Here is a 16,866-nt window from a genome sequence, read left to right on the forward strand (position 1 = left end):
AAGAAATTTGTAAGAGATCAGTGAAGAAGTGTGCATTTCTTTTAATATTCGACCCTAATTTCAAAACAGCCTCAAATAGCTTTGTTTCAGGGGGAGCTCAGGAGATGTAAAGCATTGCATACAAATCTAAAGATCACAGGCAGGTGATGGAAAGGTGTCATTTATTGTGGTCTGTGGAAGCATAATCTAGGAGTAGTAAGCATCAGTAATTGTGGGTGGACAATTTCGTTATTAGAAAGAGTGTTTTGTGTGTGCTACCTCCAAAAATCACTCATTTCTGTTTAGCTGTGAAAGGAAGAATTTTATATAGAAATAAATTTAATTTATTCCAGTTCATAGTTAGTTTGTTGTTTGTTTGTTTTTTTGTTGGATCTCAGATTCCACCAAGGATCTTTTCTACCTAATGGACAACAGCCAGATACGAAGTGACCAGAACTATTCTCTCTCATACCAGCAGTATTGGGTCTTCAGGCAGAAGTACTCAGCAGAAGAAGCTGCACTTTGGTGTCTCACACGTAAGACATATTGGAGACGATTATTCTGTAGGGAATAATAAGTAATTAGAATTTTTAATAGGTATTATAGTCACTATGAGTAGAATTTCTTGACTCAGAGATTTTTATTGAAAAAAAATATTCATAGAAGTTGCTAATGGAGATACCTGTTTCTTCCTTACGGTCTTGGATGTGGCAGAAAGGGTACCCACCAATCCCTGTTGTGGACAGGAAAAGCAGAAGATACAGCTTAGGCAATATTCTGTTTTCTAAACAGGTACCCCTCCAAATAGATAGATGACATAGGGTAAAGTAAAATGCAGATATTTGGGGTAAATGATAAATTATATTTTCATACGATAAATGGAGAAGAGTTTCTACCTTTCACTACCAGAAAGGCAGAACAAACATCACTGCAAGAGGTCAGTAGAGCTATGGAAGCTTAAAATGAAGCAGTGAGGTAATTATTCACAGAATCCATTGCAACTGTAATTAAGAAATAAGTTTGAAAGCTTTGTGTCTTTTCCAAAGGTGCATTATTAAATTAAGGCAAGTTTCAGTGAAAAATGCTACAAGCAAATGCTTTAACACTTGCTTCTGGAAAAGTGATTTGTATTTTTTATGTAGTGGATGAACACTGCAAAAAAAGACATTGTAGATCACATATGGTTTTTTTGTCGTTTTCATTCTTTAAATGAGACACTCACAACTGATGCAGTTATTTTATACACAATTTGCATGTCAAATGTATTAAAAAAAAAAAAAGAGAGAGATCCCCCAAATCACAGAGTTAGTGTGGCCCCAAACATGAGAGTAATCCTTGGCACACAGGGGAGTGGATCTTTCCAGTCAACAGCTCACAGTTTTCTGTGCTCTCCAAGTAAACCTGTTTTTCAGTGTCACAAGAAACAGAATCTGTCCCTGTTTCTTTTGCACCGTAATAAAGTGATGTTGATATTCTCACTTTCTGATGTTTGCTTTAAGTGGTCTGAAGACATGAAGAGGGAGAGAGAGAGGAGAAATCTCTGTGTGTGTTTAACTCTTAGTGATTTTGCCTCCTAGGTTGTGCAGAAGAAGATGAGTTCTGTCGAATGGCAGATCTTCAGAATGCCACAGACACATACTTTGTGTGCACCCTCTATCCAGAGGCACAGATTTGTGATGGCAGTGTCAGTCAAATACCAGAAAACTGTGCAACTGTACTACCCTGGCAGCCACAGATGTTGTATCGCAAAATAGGCAAGTTTGGGGATCTGGATGTATGATGTGTGCTTTAACCCTGGTAATGTAAGCTTGTGCTTTGGGTCTTGATTCTGAAATAACAAGTCTGAATCTGTGAATGAACCCTGAGAAGCAATGCTACAGGGGAAGGCCAGACTCTTCTGAATATGGGTTTTCATTTTCAGTTCACAATGGAAAGCTCTTAACCATGAGGTCTGCTCTCCACCTCGGTTATTTTCAATTCATAGAGGCAAGTGGTAGCTCAGATAATTTAAACACCATGTTTTAAATGTTGCTGTAGTGTAGTGAAATGGGAATACCATTGGGTTGTCACCAATCCCATTTTCTACCATAAGAATTTCCACAATAGTTAAGCAGTACAAAAACTGGATGTTTTTGAGTGTGATATGGGTCGATTTTGTTTTGTTTGGTTGTTTTTTAGCAAGGTCAGAATAATTGAAATCTGGATTTTAACCTCTGCTCTTTGAGTGGTTGGCAAGCTCAATGATTTTTTCATAGGGCTCATGTGAGGAAGCTGGACAAACAAGTCTGTTATCACTGTACAGGAGACTAATTCTGCTGTGAAAAATTTAGGGGTCCTCTGAAACAAACTATTAAATTTTGTCTTCTTGGGGAGCTCAAAGTGTAGCACAAAATGACTAATGCGTGAGTGTGCTGGAGTCTTCCAATCTGGAGTTGTCCCCCGGTTTTTGGACCTTTCAGAAAGATCAGTACAGGTCTCAGAAGTAGAAGCTCTGGGCTGGAAGTCTTACTCTGGTGATGTGCTTTTGCTCAGCTTTTAGACCTCTCACTTGTTGGATTTCTATTCATCTTCAAGCCTCAGCGTCAAAAGTTTACTGTGATAATGTAAAATTACCTTTCATTAGGTCAGGATTCTTCTAGCACAGAAACATAAAATTTACCCTTACCATGGGATTACTTGACCAATATATATAAATTGCAACATAGCTGATTTTTCTAATTTTTTCTTTTTCCTTCCAGTCATTCTAAAAAGTTCTGTGAAGAGCTTCTACACACGCATACCATTCCAGAAAGTAATGGGGATCTCTGTGAGGAATAAGACTGACATGAGCAAAAAAGCTGTTTCAGATGGGTAGGACACCACTGGTCTTTTGGCTTATCTGCAAAGTTCAGTCATACCTTTAATACCAAGGAGCTGTTAGGCAGATGAAGGGGATCTGGTGTATTAATCCAAGAACAGCATAATTTGAGAATATTTAGCAAAGAAAAAAAAAAGCATATTTTTAAAATTTTTTAATTTTTTAAAAAATTATAATTGAGTTATAAATAAAATAATAATTAGTAATTTTATTTATATATATATATATATATATATATATATGATTTGTTAATTATACTGCTATTACATTGCTGGTTGGCCAGGTAAATCGATTGGCAGAAATACACCAAATTAATTTTTGTCTGGCAATTTTAGTGCAGATATCAAAGTCATTAGATGTATTCTGGTAGATGTATGTTGATCAAATATAATTTCATCTAAAAATGGAAAATGTATGCAGTTTAAAGAACCATGAAGCAGTCTTGAACTAAAGGCACATTTACAGGTTCTCAGTGCCTCTTCCCTATGCAATATTCTCTCTTCTCTTCTCCATGACGGAGTCAGGTTATTAATGATACTAAGAGTAATGATGTTTTTCCTCTCTCAGATTTTTTGAATGTGAACGTTGGTGTGATGCTGACCCTTGTTGCACAGGATTTGGCTTCCTTAATGACTCGCAGTTATCAGGTATTTTTTCACCATTTTTATGTTTAAACAAAATCAGTCTCCATTATTCCAAACTTTACCACCCATTTGCTGTGAAGGGCAATTTAGAAGACCTTGCAACTCTTATTTACCACCTTTCTTAGTAACCATAACCATTGCTAGGAGTTCAGCCCACTGACACACCATCCATCCTGGAAATTATTAAGAAAACTTCATGAGAATGAGTCCTTAAGAGGCTTCAGTTCCAACAGCATGGAACTCAAACTGAATTCTGTGCTATCATTTACCAATCTCTCTTCCAAAATGTTGGTTGACAACTTTTTTTTGACTTTTTTCATCTTATTTTATTTTTAAAGCCTAAGGGTCTTAGAAGCCTAAATATTACTGAAATTAAATGCACATAAAACACACAAAATGTCCATAGATATTTGAGGGCAGCTTAGCCTTTTGGTTTTCTTGGATGTCTGAACTTCTCTGCTCCCAAATTTTAGTCTTCTACTTGAGGAAGATTAGTTGAGGATAGAGGCTGCCTATCTTTTCCTCCTTAGTATTTTCACATCCCAAGTAGGATTTCTGCTTGTGTGAGGAAATTGTATCTTTAGAAGTATGAATGACTTGAAAGCCACTAGAAAGTCAAACACATTTTACTCACCTGAGATGGCAAAGTTAAGGGGTGTTGCCACCCTGTGCTCCTTCTGTAATCATCGGAGAGAGAAATAAACACAACTGTGGGGTCATTTGGTTGACTGAATTCTGTTCTGGAGATACTTTTCTTTCTCTCCATTGCCTGTAAAGGAAGTGCTCTGTTTAAAACAAATTCTTTAGCACATGTTTAAAATTGGATGCCATCCAGGTAAAAGTCAATTAAATATTTTTTTCTATTTTATTCCAAACTCAGATTTAGGCCTCTAAAATGGCTGACCTTGTTTTCAGAGGTGTCATGTGCTAATTAGCTCTCCCTGAGGTCATTAAATCTTGCTGGTTTTACACTTCATTTGGGAATTCACAACACTTCAGAAATACTTGTGTTTAATTTCACACAGTCAAAAATGGGTAGCTTGGAAAATTAATCTACTGTAATTCAGATTGGAATTACTGCTCAAATGAAAAATAGATGGCATTTTTCATGCTTTCACTATGACCATGTAAAATTTGAAGTCTTAACTGAATATGACTTTAAGTTTCTTTAAACAGCTGTAAAATTAATTAAGCGATGAATATGCAAAGATGAAACCTGTTAGTTTACCTGGTTAATATTTATTATCTGTGGAATTTTGGACATCCAGTCCTGGCAGTCATATAGTCAAGAGAAATTTCAGTAATGACTCTAACATGAGTCAGGATAAATCTCCAAAGAAACTGCCAGCTGTGTTTCAAACTCTACATATTTTTCAAGTACAGAAATATTCACACTGCATCTTTGAAAGGGAGAATTTTTGTACTGATGTAAGCAGGGGCCATGTTTCATCATACCTGTAGATCTTTAACTTCCAGGACTGCAATAATCAAAAAGTGCAGTTTGCTCAAAGAATAGGTGTTGATCTTTGCTCTGTGGAAATACTTAGAATCATATCATAGAATCATAGAATTGGCAGGGTTGGAAGGGACCTCAGAGATCATCGAGTCCAACCCTTTTACCACCGCTGCGGTTGCTAGACTATGGCACTGAGTGCCACATCCAGTCTCTTTTTAAATATCTCCAGGGATGGAGAATCCACTACTTCCCTGGGCAGCCCATTCCAATGCTTGATCACTCTCTCCGTAAAGAAATTCTTTCTAATATCTAACCTAAATTTCCCCTGGCACAACTTAAGACCATGCCCTCTTGTCTTGTTGAAAGTTGTCTGGGAAAAGAGACCAACGTCCACCCGGTTACAACCTCCTTTCAGGGAGTTGTAGAGAGTGATGAGGTCTCCTCTGAGCCTCCTCTTCTCCAGGCTGAACAGCCCCAGCTCTCCCAGCCTCTCCTCATAGGGTCTGTGCTCGAATCCCTTCACCAGCCTGGTTGCCCTCCTTTGGACCTGCTCCAGCACCTCAATATTCTTCCTGAACTGGGGGTCCCAGAACTGGACACAGTACTCGAGGTGTGGCCTCACCAGTGCTGAGTACAGGGGCAGAATCACTTCCTTGGACCTGCTGGCCACGCTGTTCCGGATACAGGCCAGGATGCCATTGGCTTTCTTGGCCACCTGGGCACACTGCTGGCTCATGTTCAGCTTCCTGTCAATCCAGACTCCCAGGTCCCTTTCTGCCTGGCTGCTCTCAGCCACTCTGTCCCCAGCCTGGAGCTCCCCATGGGGTTGTTGTGGCCAAAGTGCAGGACCCGGCACTTGGCCGTGTTAAACCTCATCCCATTGGAATCAGCCCAACTCTCCAGTCTGTCCAGGTCCCTCTGCAGAGCCCTCCTGCCTTCCAGTTGATCGACACTTCCCCCCAGCTTAGTGTCGTCTGCGAATTTGCTGATGACTTCTGGCGACCTTGATGGATTATAATGCTGTTACCCATGTTCCCACATATTGAATTAATTGTGATTTTTCTGTCACTATTTTCAACAATAGTAATATTTGGCCCATATTAGGTATTTCCTTCCTTTGATTTTTATCAGTGGAATTCCACTTAACTCTGTGGAACTGTGCTGTATTCACTTCCCTCAAGATACTATCTGGAAGAGGAAAATTTTCTGTAACTGTCTTTTTTCCTGACAGGTGGAAAGATCATATGCCTGACCCTGAACAGCCTTGGAATCCAGATGTGTGCTGAAGAAACAAGAAGTGCTTGGCAAATCTCAGATTGTAATTCACCAAATGCTGAAGTCAGAATACACCCGTTTGGCTGGTATCAAAAGCCTGGTAAGCAATGCAGGGCATGTGGCATTTTTGACTGGTTCCTGTACATTGAAGCTTATTCATTAGCTTTAATGTATAGAAATGGAGACTCATTTGCAAGGATTACAAATAAAAAAACCAGACAAATATGTGCAAGGGAAAGAAAGGTATTTCAATCTCAATTTCAATAGAAAAGCTATAGAAATACCCCAAAGAGGTATAATTTAATTTCTTATGTTTTATCTGAGACTTGTGGCCAATGTTGGTATCCAAATATATTTTGTCTCACTGCACAGTCCTGCTCAGGACATCATTCTTTGTTTCTGGCTGCGTGGCTTGTGGTTTAACAGTGTGTGTGTATGCATAGCTTCAAAAGGGTTGGATTTGTTACAGAATTAAAAACCCACTTTTGGCTGTTTTTACAAAGGACCAAATTCTAAGGTAGCACTGTATTCTTCAAGCAGTAAGAGGCCATCACACATTTAAACAGAAGTTATGAGAGGTTAGGTTATTTCCTCAAGAGGAATCAAAGCAGATCTAGTAAAAATTAATTTCCTTTTCCATAGCGAAACAAAAATCTCTGTTACTTTATTGAAAATTCTGAATGGGTTTGTCTTTTGTAACATTCTTCATGAGTCGCTCTAGTTCTACTTAGTTAAATTTTGAGTTAACTGAAAGGATAAGGATGTTGATCATCTGACTTTTTCCTCTGTATGGGAGCATGGCCAATGATGGAGTCTGAATGGAGTACCTTGTCAAACTTTGCTGAAAGCAGTGAGGCCGCGTGGGGGCAAATCTGGCAATGTTAATGGAGTAAAGGTTAAAAATTGAGTTAGGAGTCCTTTTTCCTGCTTTAGACTCCTTTAGTTCTTGCATATTAGAGAAGGACTGATATCCAAGTGGAGAAGAGAGGCATGAAGTGTGGATATTTAGTGCCCAGGGCATATGACATAAAGATAATCCCAATAAAAGTTATATAGAGGTAAATCAGATATCCTGCTAGTACGCTGTGTTTTACAGTGTTGGTAAATGTAAAGAAAGCCCTCATTCATAGAATCATAGAAACTTAGGGGTTGGAAGGGACCTTGTTAGATCATTGAGTCCAACCCCTCCTGACAGATCAGTGTCACCTAAAGCAAGTCACAGAGGAATGCATCCAGCTGGGTTTTGAATGTCTCCAGAGAAGGAGATTCCACAACCTCTCCGGACAACCTGTTTCAGTGCTCTGTCACCTTCACAGTGAAAAAATTCTTCCTAATATTTATATGGAACCATTTATATATGCTCCAGTTTATAACCATTGCCCCTTGTCCTGTTGTCAGTCACCCCTGAGAAAAGCTTTACTCCATCTTCCTGGCACTCACCCTTTACATATTTGTAAACATTGATGAGGTCACCCCTCATTCTCCTCTTGTCCAAGAGAAGAGCCCCAGCTCCCCCAGCCTTTCCTCATAGGGAGATGTTCCACTCCCTTCATCATTTTGGTCACTCTGTGCTGGACACTTCCAAGCAGCTCCTTGTCCTTGAAATGAGAATGATAGAAAGGTGAAGTGGAAATGATGGAGGTGTAGATGGTGGTGACATTTCCTTACATAGTGAGGAAGCTTCAGATGTGTTTCCACTGTAACATAGAGCAAGCCACAGATGTTTATGCAAATAGAGATATTTACAGACAAAAATTTGTATTAGTTGTACCAGTGTGTTGGGGCTCTGGGAGCCAGGAAGAGGAAAAAGAAATCTCTGAGGTTGAAAGGGAAAACCAATGAAATCTGAGGGAGGAATTTACCATAGGCAGTGGGATGTTAGCATGAAGAAGGGCTTTGGTTTTAGCTGCAGTCTTGATGTAGGCAGGTCCTTGTGTCTCCATGTTTCATAGAACGTTGACATATGAGCTGTTTGCCCAAGCAGCTTCTCTCTCTAGAAATTTGACTTCATATGTAGACACACAGTAGCAGTGGGGAACATAATAGGGTAGTGTTTTAAAGAGATTTTTGGATAGGCTCAGTTCTTAACTCTTGTTAATGTGAATGGTAAAACTCCTGAGTTTTAGAAATAACTATTGATTACATGGACAGGCAATATGAAGTGGAACAAGGAAAAAGAAAACCTGATCTCTCTCTTTAGCTTCTGTAGGGATGGTGGCTTATTTTGTCTTAGTAATTTATAATTGATTTGATCAGCAAAAATATTTTAGAAAATGTGGATGTGCAGAAGAAACTTCTTGTTTGTTGTTTAAAATTAGGAAAGTTTCAGGGAAAAGTTAGCAAATGAGAAGTATTTTGCATAGAAAATATGAATGATTGTTTAAATTTTAATCTGAAATGCATCCTTCTGGAAAATGATTTGTTTCTTCTCCTTTTAAGAAATTCCAGTTTTCTGATCAGGGATCAGGGAAAATCTCGGGTCTCTTGTGATGCAGAAAAAACCACGCAGAGAGGGCCATGGAAAAAACCACTTAACTATTGAAAAGCATTATTCGTAAAGAACTGCATTTTTTAGAAGTGTTTGTGGGACTGTTTATAAATAGAGATTTGGAGATGACTGGTTTCTTGTAGAAGCCCAAAAGGGTTAGATAGCAAAGCTGCTTTGCACTCTTTGTGTTGAGAATATGCAACATTCAGATCCCAGAAGTAATGGTGTAAATGTTGAGGTGTTGGTTACATTTTAAACCATGAAGTGTAATTGTTTTCAAATATTTTTTTTTTGCTTCTAGCTGACTTGAAAAACACCATGCCTAATCTGTGTCCACCTGTTAGTTTACCTCTCAGACCAGAAAGTGGTAAGTGTATTCACATGTTAAGACCCAAAAAAAAGCAACCAAAAAACCAAAACATCCTCTCATTGTATCTGTTGCTGAAAGACCACACTATAATGAAATTGTTGTATTCCCCATGAGTTTGTTTGTTAAGGTGTTTAGTAATTTTTATTCATAGTGTGTAATATAAACATAAGAATTGTTAAAATTCCCATATAATTGTTATAATATCTCTCAAAGTCACTTCCACAAGAGGTCACTGGGACAAAATACTTGGCATGATTGAAGTAGAAATTTATTATTATAAGAGTGGATGCCACATCACTTTCTGTGGATAAAACTTCATAGTTTAGTGCAGTCAACACTGGAGAAAAGCTCTGGCAAGGGTAGCCTCCTGAAAAACTGTTTATTGCGTTATTGTCCTCTGTTGTGGGTTTCTAGCATGTTGTGGGTTTGTATCATCTGGTGCTTGCCAGGATGGCAAAGAGGGTAATTAGCCACTGAAATCACCAGCAATTGCTCTCAGTAATGCCAGGAGTGACAATGAGTTTTCAAACAGCAACAAACAATTGCAATGGAAATGGAAAGTCTTAAAAGCAAGATAATGAAAGGTGCAATTCCTCAGGATGTTAATGCTGCTTTATCTAACTTTATATTTGGTGTAGAAGAATGATAAACTGTCCTGCCTGTAGTCCTTGTTCGTGGTTTCGCACAAGGATGGGAGCATTGTCATAAAGATTATTCAGAACTGGAACACAAGAAATGTAGGATTTGAGGTGTGTGTTGGGTCCAGCTTTTGGAGAGATGTTTTAACTTGCTCTGACACCATCTTCTTTGTATTGGGAGATATTGATTTCAGTATTGCAGTAAATGGATCTGATGATACTCACATGTGTTATTCTGAAAGTGGGTGGATCCTCTTAAAAAATGAAACTTAAGTACTGTCTTTCAGACCTTTGTGTCTATTGCTGCCTTAAAATATATGCAAATTGTCAACAGCCAAAGACTTGCCTGGTGTGTCCTTTCCAGAAATACACAGCATATATGCTAAATTCTGAGTGTAACAGAAAGGAAGCAGGTTGACTAGGCACTAGGTAGCCCAATTTAACCTTCAGGTTAGATTGAAATAGAGAAGTCTCATCTATCTCTGTGACCTGGGCACATTTTTTAATCTATCTATGTCTGTCATCCCTTAAACTGTATGCAACTTGACTTGTACTAGATGGTTAATATTTGCAAAGAATTTCCCATATTGAGCTCAAAATTTATTAACCCTTTTAGCATCATATCTAGGAACACCAGTCATGATCATGTTCAGACCATTTGTATTTATTAGTAGACTTGTGCTTTTTAATGATGTTAAAATCTAATAGGAGAAAAACTCCTACGTTTAACTTTTGTGTGAAATGCTTTGAGTAGCTAGTGGGGTACTGTGTAGGTTGGCCTTTCAACTCCTGCAGACTATCTTTCCCACGGTATGTAGAAAACTGCTTTACTAAATCTTTCTTCCTCCCAGTATGAAGCTTAGTAACAATTTTGTTATTTTCCTTTCATGTTTTTCTTGCTTTCTTAAATCTTGTAAAATAGTGGTGTAAGCAGCATTTAAGGAAAGCCTGTCGTTTTCTTTCTGCTTTAAAGACTTCCCAGAACTAAGCCACAGCAAACAAGGTGTGCAGCTTACCCTAAGTAACAATCTTGATCTATTGCACCCATTTCCAAATGCAGAGCAACTGGGGAAGTCCCTGGTTTGCAAAAGTTTGGGTAACCACTCAAGTGATCAGAACTTTCCATGGCAAGGTTCTGGATTAGGGCTCTTGTCCTGAGGACAGCTGGCAGAAGAAGTCACTGAATTACTAAGAGCAGAACTAGCTTGGACATCAAATGAGCAGTACCACCCTCTGCTCTTTGCGTTCCTAACACCAGTCTGTGCAGTGATGCATTCAAAATGCAACTGGGAACCATCTGTCCTTTTTGTTTTCTGCTTCATTATGATACTAGAAGTACCACCTGGTTGTTTAGGTCAGGTTGCTATCTGTCTTGTGGTGTCAGACATTTTGGAAAATTTTCATAACCATTGTTTCCAAACTCTTATGAATGATTTACGTGAATATATGCTATAGAAGAGTAATACTTTTAGAACTGGGCACCATAGAAAAGCTAGCAGTAGCTGAATTTTCTACATTGTGGTACTGCTTGTACAGGGAGAATAAAAATACTGTGACTCCTGTGTGGTAACCAGATGGTGAGTGTGAGAGAATGTCACTATTTAAAGGGCACTGTTGCAAGTATCTATGTGTGTGTGTGTATGCATGCAAGCAGACATATATATATTAAATAAATATATACAGATACAAAAACTTTCCATTGAAAGTTCAAAAAGATACTAAATTTTGAGTGCTTTTCCAGAAGGCTCTGAAAAATGCTGCAGTTAATGTTATGTCCAATCTAGGCTATGAGTTTAATAAAGCACAATTAAAGCCTAAATTTTAATAGAAAGTTAAAGTATTTGACTGCCTAATTTTCTAGTTAGCAAATTTACAGTGCTCAGGATAGAGTGCCCAGCACTTTGCTTCCTCCCATTTGCAGTCAGGGTATGGAGCTGGGAGGAAATCAAATGTCACTTGTTGTCCTCAAGGAGGGCAAAGAGGAAAAGATCCCAGGAACTGTACTCTGGTCAGCTCCACCTTGATCCATAGGAAGGTAATAGAACAACTCATCCTGGAAATAATTTCCAGATGTGCTAAGAACAAGAAGGTGATTTGGAGTAGTCAGCATGGATTTATGAAGGAGAAAATCATGCCTGACCAATCAGATAATCTTCTACAACCAGGTGACTGCTGAAATCAATGAGGGGTGAGCAGTGGGTGTTTCTCTTGGCTTCAGAAAGGCTTTTGATGCTGTCTCACATAACAGCCTCACAGAAACTGGTGAAGTAAGGTTGGGGTAAATCAAAAGTGAGCTGGACTAAATGCTGGGTGAACTTAAGAGCACAATGTTGTAATCTTGCTGGAGGCAGTCACTGGTGTACCTAGAGAGCTGATACTGGGACTGGTGATACATAATGTCTTGAATAATAATAATGTCCCTGAATAAAGGGACAGAATGCACTTGCAGTGAGTTTGCAGTTGAATAAAGGTTGGGAGTAGTGGTTGACAGGTGAGATGGTTGTGCTATCATTCAGTTGAATCTCAACAGGTGGAGAAATGGATAGATTTACATTCTGAAGCAAGCTGTCTTCCATTAAGTTGCTTTTAAGCTCAGTCTGAAAACTGTCAAAGACCTTCATCCAGCAATTGTATGGAGACGTTGTTTTACATTTAGCCTTCTGAGAAAACAATCTTCTCTTGTGCTCACACATGCTTTAGCTTTTCTAATTCAAATACAGCTACTGGCTTCATTGCTGTCTTTCCTTAGGTGGTCAGGAGAGCAAGGTTTGCAAGCTGAGGCAACATATTGCAATAGATGGTTTATGTTTATATGCACATTTTGAAGAATCTGTTGTTAAATACCAGCTTCTCCATCTCTCCCTTTATGGAAGGATGAAAGTTCAGATTTGAGCACCCCTGAAGAACTAGTGGAATCTCTCTGCTGTGGAGATGTTGAACTGCTGTTCCTTAAAAAACAAACAAACAAATAAAACCCCCCCAAAACCCACAAACAAACCTGCCAAGATTCTCCATTTTTCCTCTGAATAACCTGCAGAATACTCTTCAGAGGAAAGTCCAAGCCACCCCCAAACATTTTCCATGTCTGTTCTACAGGGAAGCCAGGTCTCCCTGTGCTGGGTTGTATTTCTTTGGACTGCCTCCTGGACTTATTTTTTCTAATTTTCTGTGTCATTTAAGCTCAGAATCTCACAATTTTTTCATGGTGTTTGGTTTTGTTGGTGTTGGTTGTTGTATTGTGTTTTGTTTTGTTTTGTTTTTAAGACTTGCATATACAATCTTTAACTGCCCAAAGGAGAGTTGAAGTGATTTAATTTATCCTAGTATCTGCCTGAAGGTGGAAATCCTTGAGCCAAGGAGCTGCAAGGTACTCTCCAGCCCTGTTACTCCCACTGTACATATGGGGCAGTTCTGTTGAAGTCACTGCAGGATTAAAAGATAAAAATTCAAGGCCAAGTTTTTTTGTCTCACCCAAATTAATTTATTTGATCTCCTTTCACTGAAATTCACCCTAAATATATTGAGCAAAAACATGTATTTGTTTTGCTTCTGTTTCCAAACCTGGGCTTTTGAAGACGTTAATGAGCAAAAATAGCATCTTTTCATGCCAGACACAGAGCAGACTTGCAGGCACCAGGAGAATTTAGAAGAAATACAAAGCCTTTCCCCACATCTCAGAAGAGACTGTAGAGGGAAGGTTCTCCTGCCAATTGGAGAGTTGGCCTGCCCATTGTATACTGTCCACTTAATGTGAGGTGTCCCTGCCCATGGCAGGGGGTTGGAACTAGTTCATCTTTAAGGTCTCTTCCAACCCAAACCATTCTAGGATTCTGTAATTTTATGATCCCTGTGATTTGTCCCCACAGCCTGAGCCTCCTGTTGCTTTCCTCAGGTTACTGTCTCCACAGGCAGCACTGCTCAGCATTTCTGACACTCATTACATGCCTCATTAGTCTGCAAATAAGGGGAATTCAGTGCTCCATAATGCCTTCAGGTCACTGCTGTCTGGCAGAAGGGAGGTGAGCTGCACACTGTCCTTAGGGCCTTTTACTTGAATTCTTGCAGCTCTGCTGTTGCTTTGACATCATTTGCCTCTTTGTATTCTTGCATTACCCTTTTGGATACTAAAGTAAACCTCAGTAACTCTCCATCAGTAATGCATTTAACTGAATGTGTGGTTTTCAACTTTAACTGAATGCTTTTATTTGTCTTCTGTACATCTATGATGTAGAGCAGAGCATCTTCCTACTGTCTGGTGTGATTGTCACATAGTTTCTGTTATCTGAGAAATAAAGCTTGAAAAATAGATACCCTGAACAGACATGGAAAGTCCAACTCATTATGTTTGAAGCATTCCTTTCCCCCGCTGAAAAAGCTAATGTGCTGTGATGACACTGAATATGTCTGTGAAAAGTTTCGGGTATGATCTGTGACCTTTAAAGATGGGAGGACAGCTGTCATTTTAAGACTGGCCATGATGAGAATGCTAATATGCCAGGCTTTAGTCTTGGGTTAGTTACACTCATATTTAAATAACAATTCCACAGAGTTGTGTGAATAGGCAGAAATGTTATGTAAAAGAGAAAACAGCCAGGACTCATAGTTAGATTTGAGTTGAAACTTTCTGCATACAGATGTTAGATAGGGGGAGATAAGAAAAGATTTTAATGAGAAATTATCTATTGATGTTTTATGGTTGTATAATGTGGTTACTCAAATAGTTTATGCGCAGGGCTTTGAGCTGTGGGAGCTTTTATGTCTTTCCAGTTAAGACTGAAAGAAGCAAAACAATATATGAAACACATTTTCTGGCTTTTTAGAAGTAACACTTGTGCTGAAAGCAAACTGGAGACCCTGAAAATGTTCCCATGTATGTGGAAGGGAGGAGTGACACTGATGAACTTCTTTTGTAATTTGTCCTGAGATTTATGTGTTATACACAGTCATTATCCAAACTTTAAAGAGCCTTTGTGTCTTCAGGTTCATAATTTTTAAAGGGGACAGGGCTCACTATCTCAGAAAACTTGTTAGGCAATGGCCCTTTAGTGGTCATCTCTGCATGGGCCTGCAGATTGTATATGGAAGGGATCATATGTGATCCATTCCCACTCCAGTCAAATAAAGTCATTTACTGGGAAACCACTGAGGCATATGGATGGAAAGATCTGTTAGGACCTTCCTGTTTCTGCCTCCTGTGATCTCCTAAGGATTTGTAGTCAGTCCCTTGAGAGGACTGAGCAGTGATTGTGGGATTTGACTATGGGGGAATAAATTTCCCAGTAGGTTAGCTCAGCACATGGAGCATTTCCATTCTAAATAGAGATGCTAAATGGTAGCAGAGATGCTGATGCAGCTGATCTTGGCATCATAGCATCGTTTGTCTTCCTGTTTTCCCACAATGCTGAGGATATGTCAGGCAGATCTTTGGTGTAAAACAAAGACAGCCTTTTTAATCCATCCTCAGGAACTGATCTACCATGCCCCTGTAGAGTATATATTGGACCTGTGGTGTAGAATTACTCCCTCTATTTTGCCTTAAGTTCAGTTTTTGTTCTGTTTTTAATCATAAGGACTTCAGCTTTTTGAAAACAGCTGATTTTAAACCTGGATAAATATCTGGTACATTTTTAGTGTCCTACTACTATGCCATTTACTATAACTGGCACTACTGAAATAGGCAGAAAGCCTGCATTTAGCATGAGCTTGGCAAGATTGCTCACTGCTAAAGGCCATAAATAACACATTTGTTATTTTGTGACATGTTTGTCTGAGGTGTGATTACAGTTATTATGCAGCAATTTTTAAAAAAAAATGTTTCATTTTGTATTATAATCTCAGTGGACAGACAACAATGAGAAGTAGCTATACTTTAGAGAGTATTTTCTTCAGGGCCACTCTGAGTTGTTTTGCTGGTTAGGGAGATTGTTGGTATACAGTCAGGTTAGCAGTCTTCATGGGAAAAAAACCCTTAAGGCTATGGATATAGAGCAGTGAATTCAGTCTTTTGTTTTGGGCTTGAGTCAGGGTTATTAAATATGGCTCACAAATTTCAGAGTTAAGATTACAATTTGTCTTTCAAATGTACCTCTGGTATACTGGATCCTGAGTTATGCACCTTGTTAACTTCATCTGATTTATGCACCTCTGCAACTTCACGTCTTCTTCTAAATTTAATCTGCTATTTTATAGCACTTCTGAATCTCTGTTTACTTATATCAAATGTCAAATTTTCCAGCAAATGCAGAGCAGACCCCTCTTTACTTCCACTGAAATCAATGATGAGGCTTTTGTTGACTTTATGAGTATTTTATCATGTCATTGCCTGTGAAAGTGGGAAGCTGTACTCTGTGACCCCAGAAAACCTGTTCCAGTCTTCTGATCCTATGACTTGGGTGGGAGCAGAATAAGGCCAGCATTAATCCTTTTGTAGATCCAGTCTTAAACCTTAGCTACCCAAACAAGAACATCTGGAAGAGAGAGGCTCTCTGTAATTTTGCAATAAAAGTTACAGGACTCCTGGATTTAGAGTGCTGTAATTATCCAATCAAAGCCTTTGCCAAAATGTGGTTTGGAAGGTCAGAGTTTAACCTATATATATATACCAGAAATGTCTTCCAGCCCATCAGGTGCACTCTGCAGTTTCAGTAGAGCAGTTTGCAGCTTTGTGCCCTGTGAGTGCAGTTTCTAGATGAGTGGAGTTTAGATCAGCCATGGAAAGTTCTGGTTTGCTCACAGAATGAAACCAGGAGTGTGTGGCTGCTGGAATTGCTGGATCTGCTGCCAGGAGAAGGAAACAACTAATAGCCAAAATCTCATTTGCAGTTTCTGCTGCCTGACAGTGGTGCCATTCATGGATGGCTTTGGGTTGAAGAACTTTGCTTTGTCTGTAAAATAAGCCTTAATGATTCTGCATTTATCTGCATCTGGAGTCAGCTGGGTGAAAGACAGGAAAGGAATAATGCTGGAAGTCTCCATATCTAAAGCTAATCTGGGATTATGAATGTTTCAGACAGGGCTGAGAATGAAAGAAACCTTCAAAATCTCAAAAAACAACCCCAAGTGTCTACTGGGAGGTTGCAAGTGTCACTTCTGTGGGATTTGGGGCAAAGAATAAGCAAAATAAAATGTGGTTTAGGTGTGAACACATGATCTGTGGATG

The 16,866-nt window shown here is 39.0% G+C and overlaps 1 protein-coding gene across 1 annotated transcript in view; it reads left to right on the top strand.

The window, feature by feature from the left end:
* Positions 1-16,866, top strand: part of TG (thyroglobulin) — a 150,082-nt gene that overhangs the window by 51,927 nt on the left and 81,289 nt on the right. The window contains 6 exon segments of the mRNA XM_030444713.1: positions 378-515; positions 1,557-1,733; positions 2,718-2,829; positions 3,404-3,483; positions 6,168-6,311; positions 9,001-9,066. Coding sequence (XP_030300573.1) covers positions 378-515; positions 1,557-1,733; positions 2,718-2,829; positions 3,404-3,483; positions 6,168-6,311; positions 9,001-9,066 — 717 coding nt within the window.

The sequence above is a fragment of the Calypte anna genome, chromosome 2 (assembly GCF_003957555.1).
Source record: "Calypte anna isolate BGI_N300 chromosome 2, bCalAnn1_v1.p, whole genome shotgun sequence".
Lineage (NCBI taxonomy): Eukaryota > Metazoa > Chordata > Aves > Apodiformes > Trochilidae > Calypte > Calypte anna.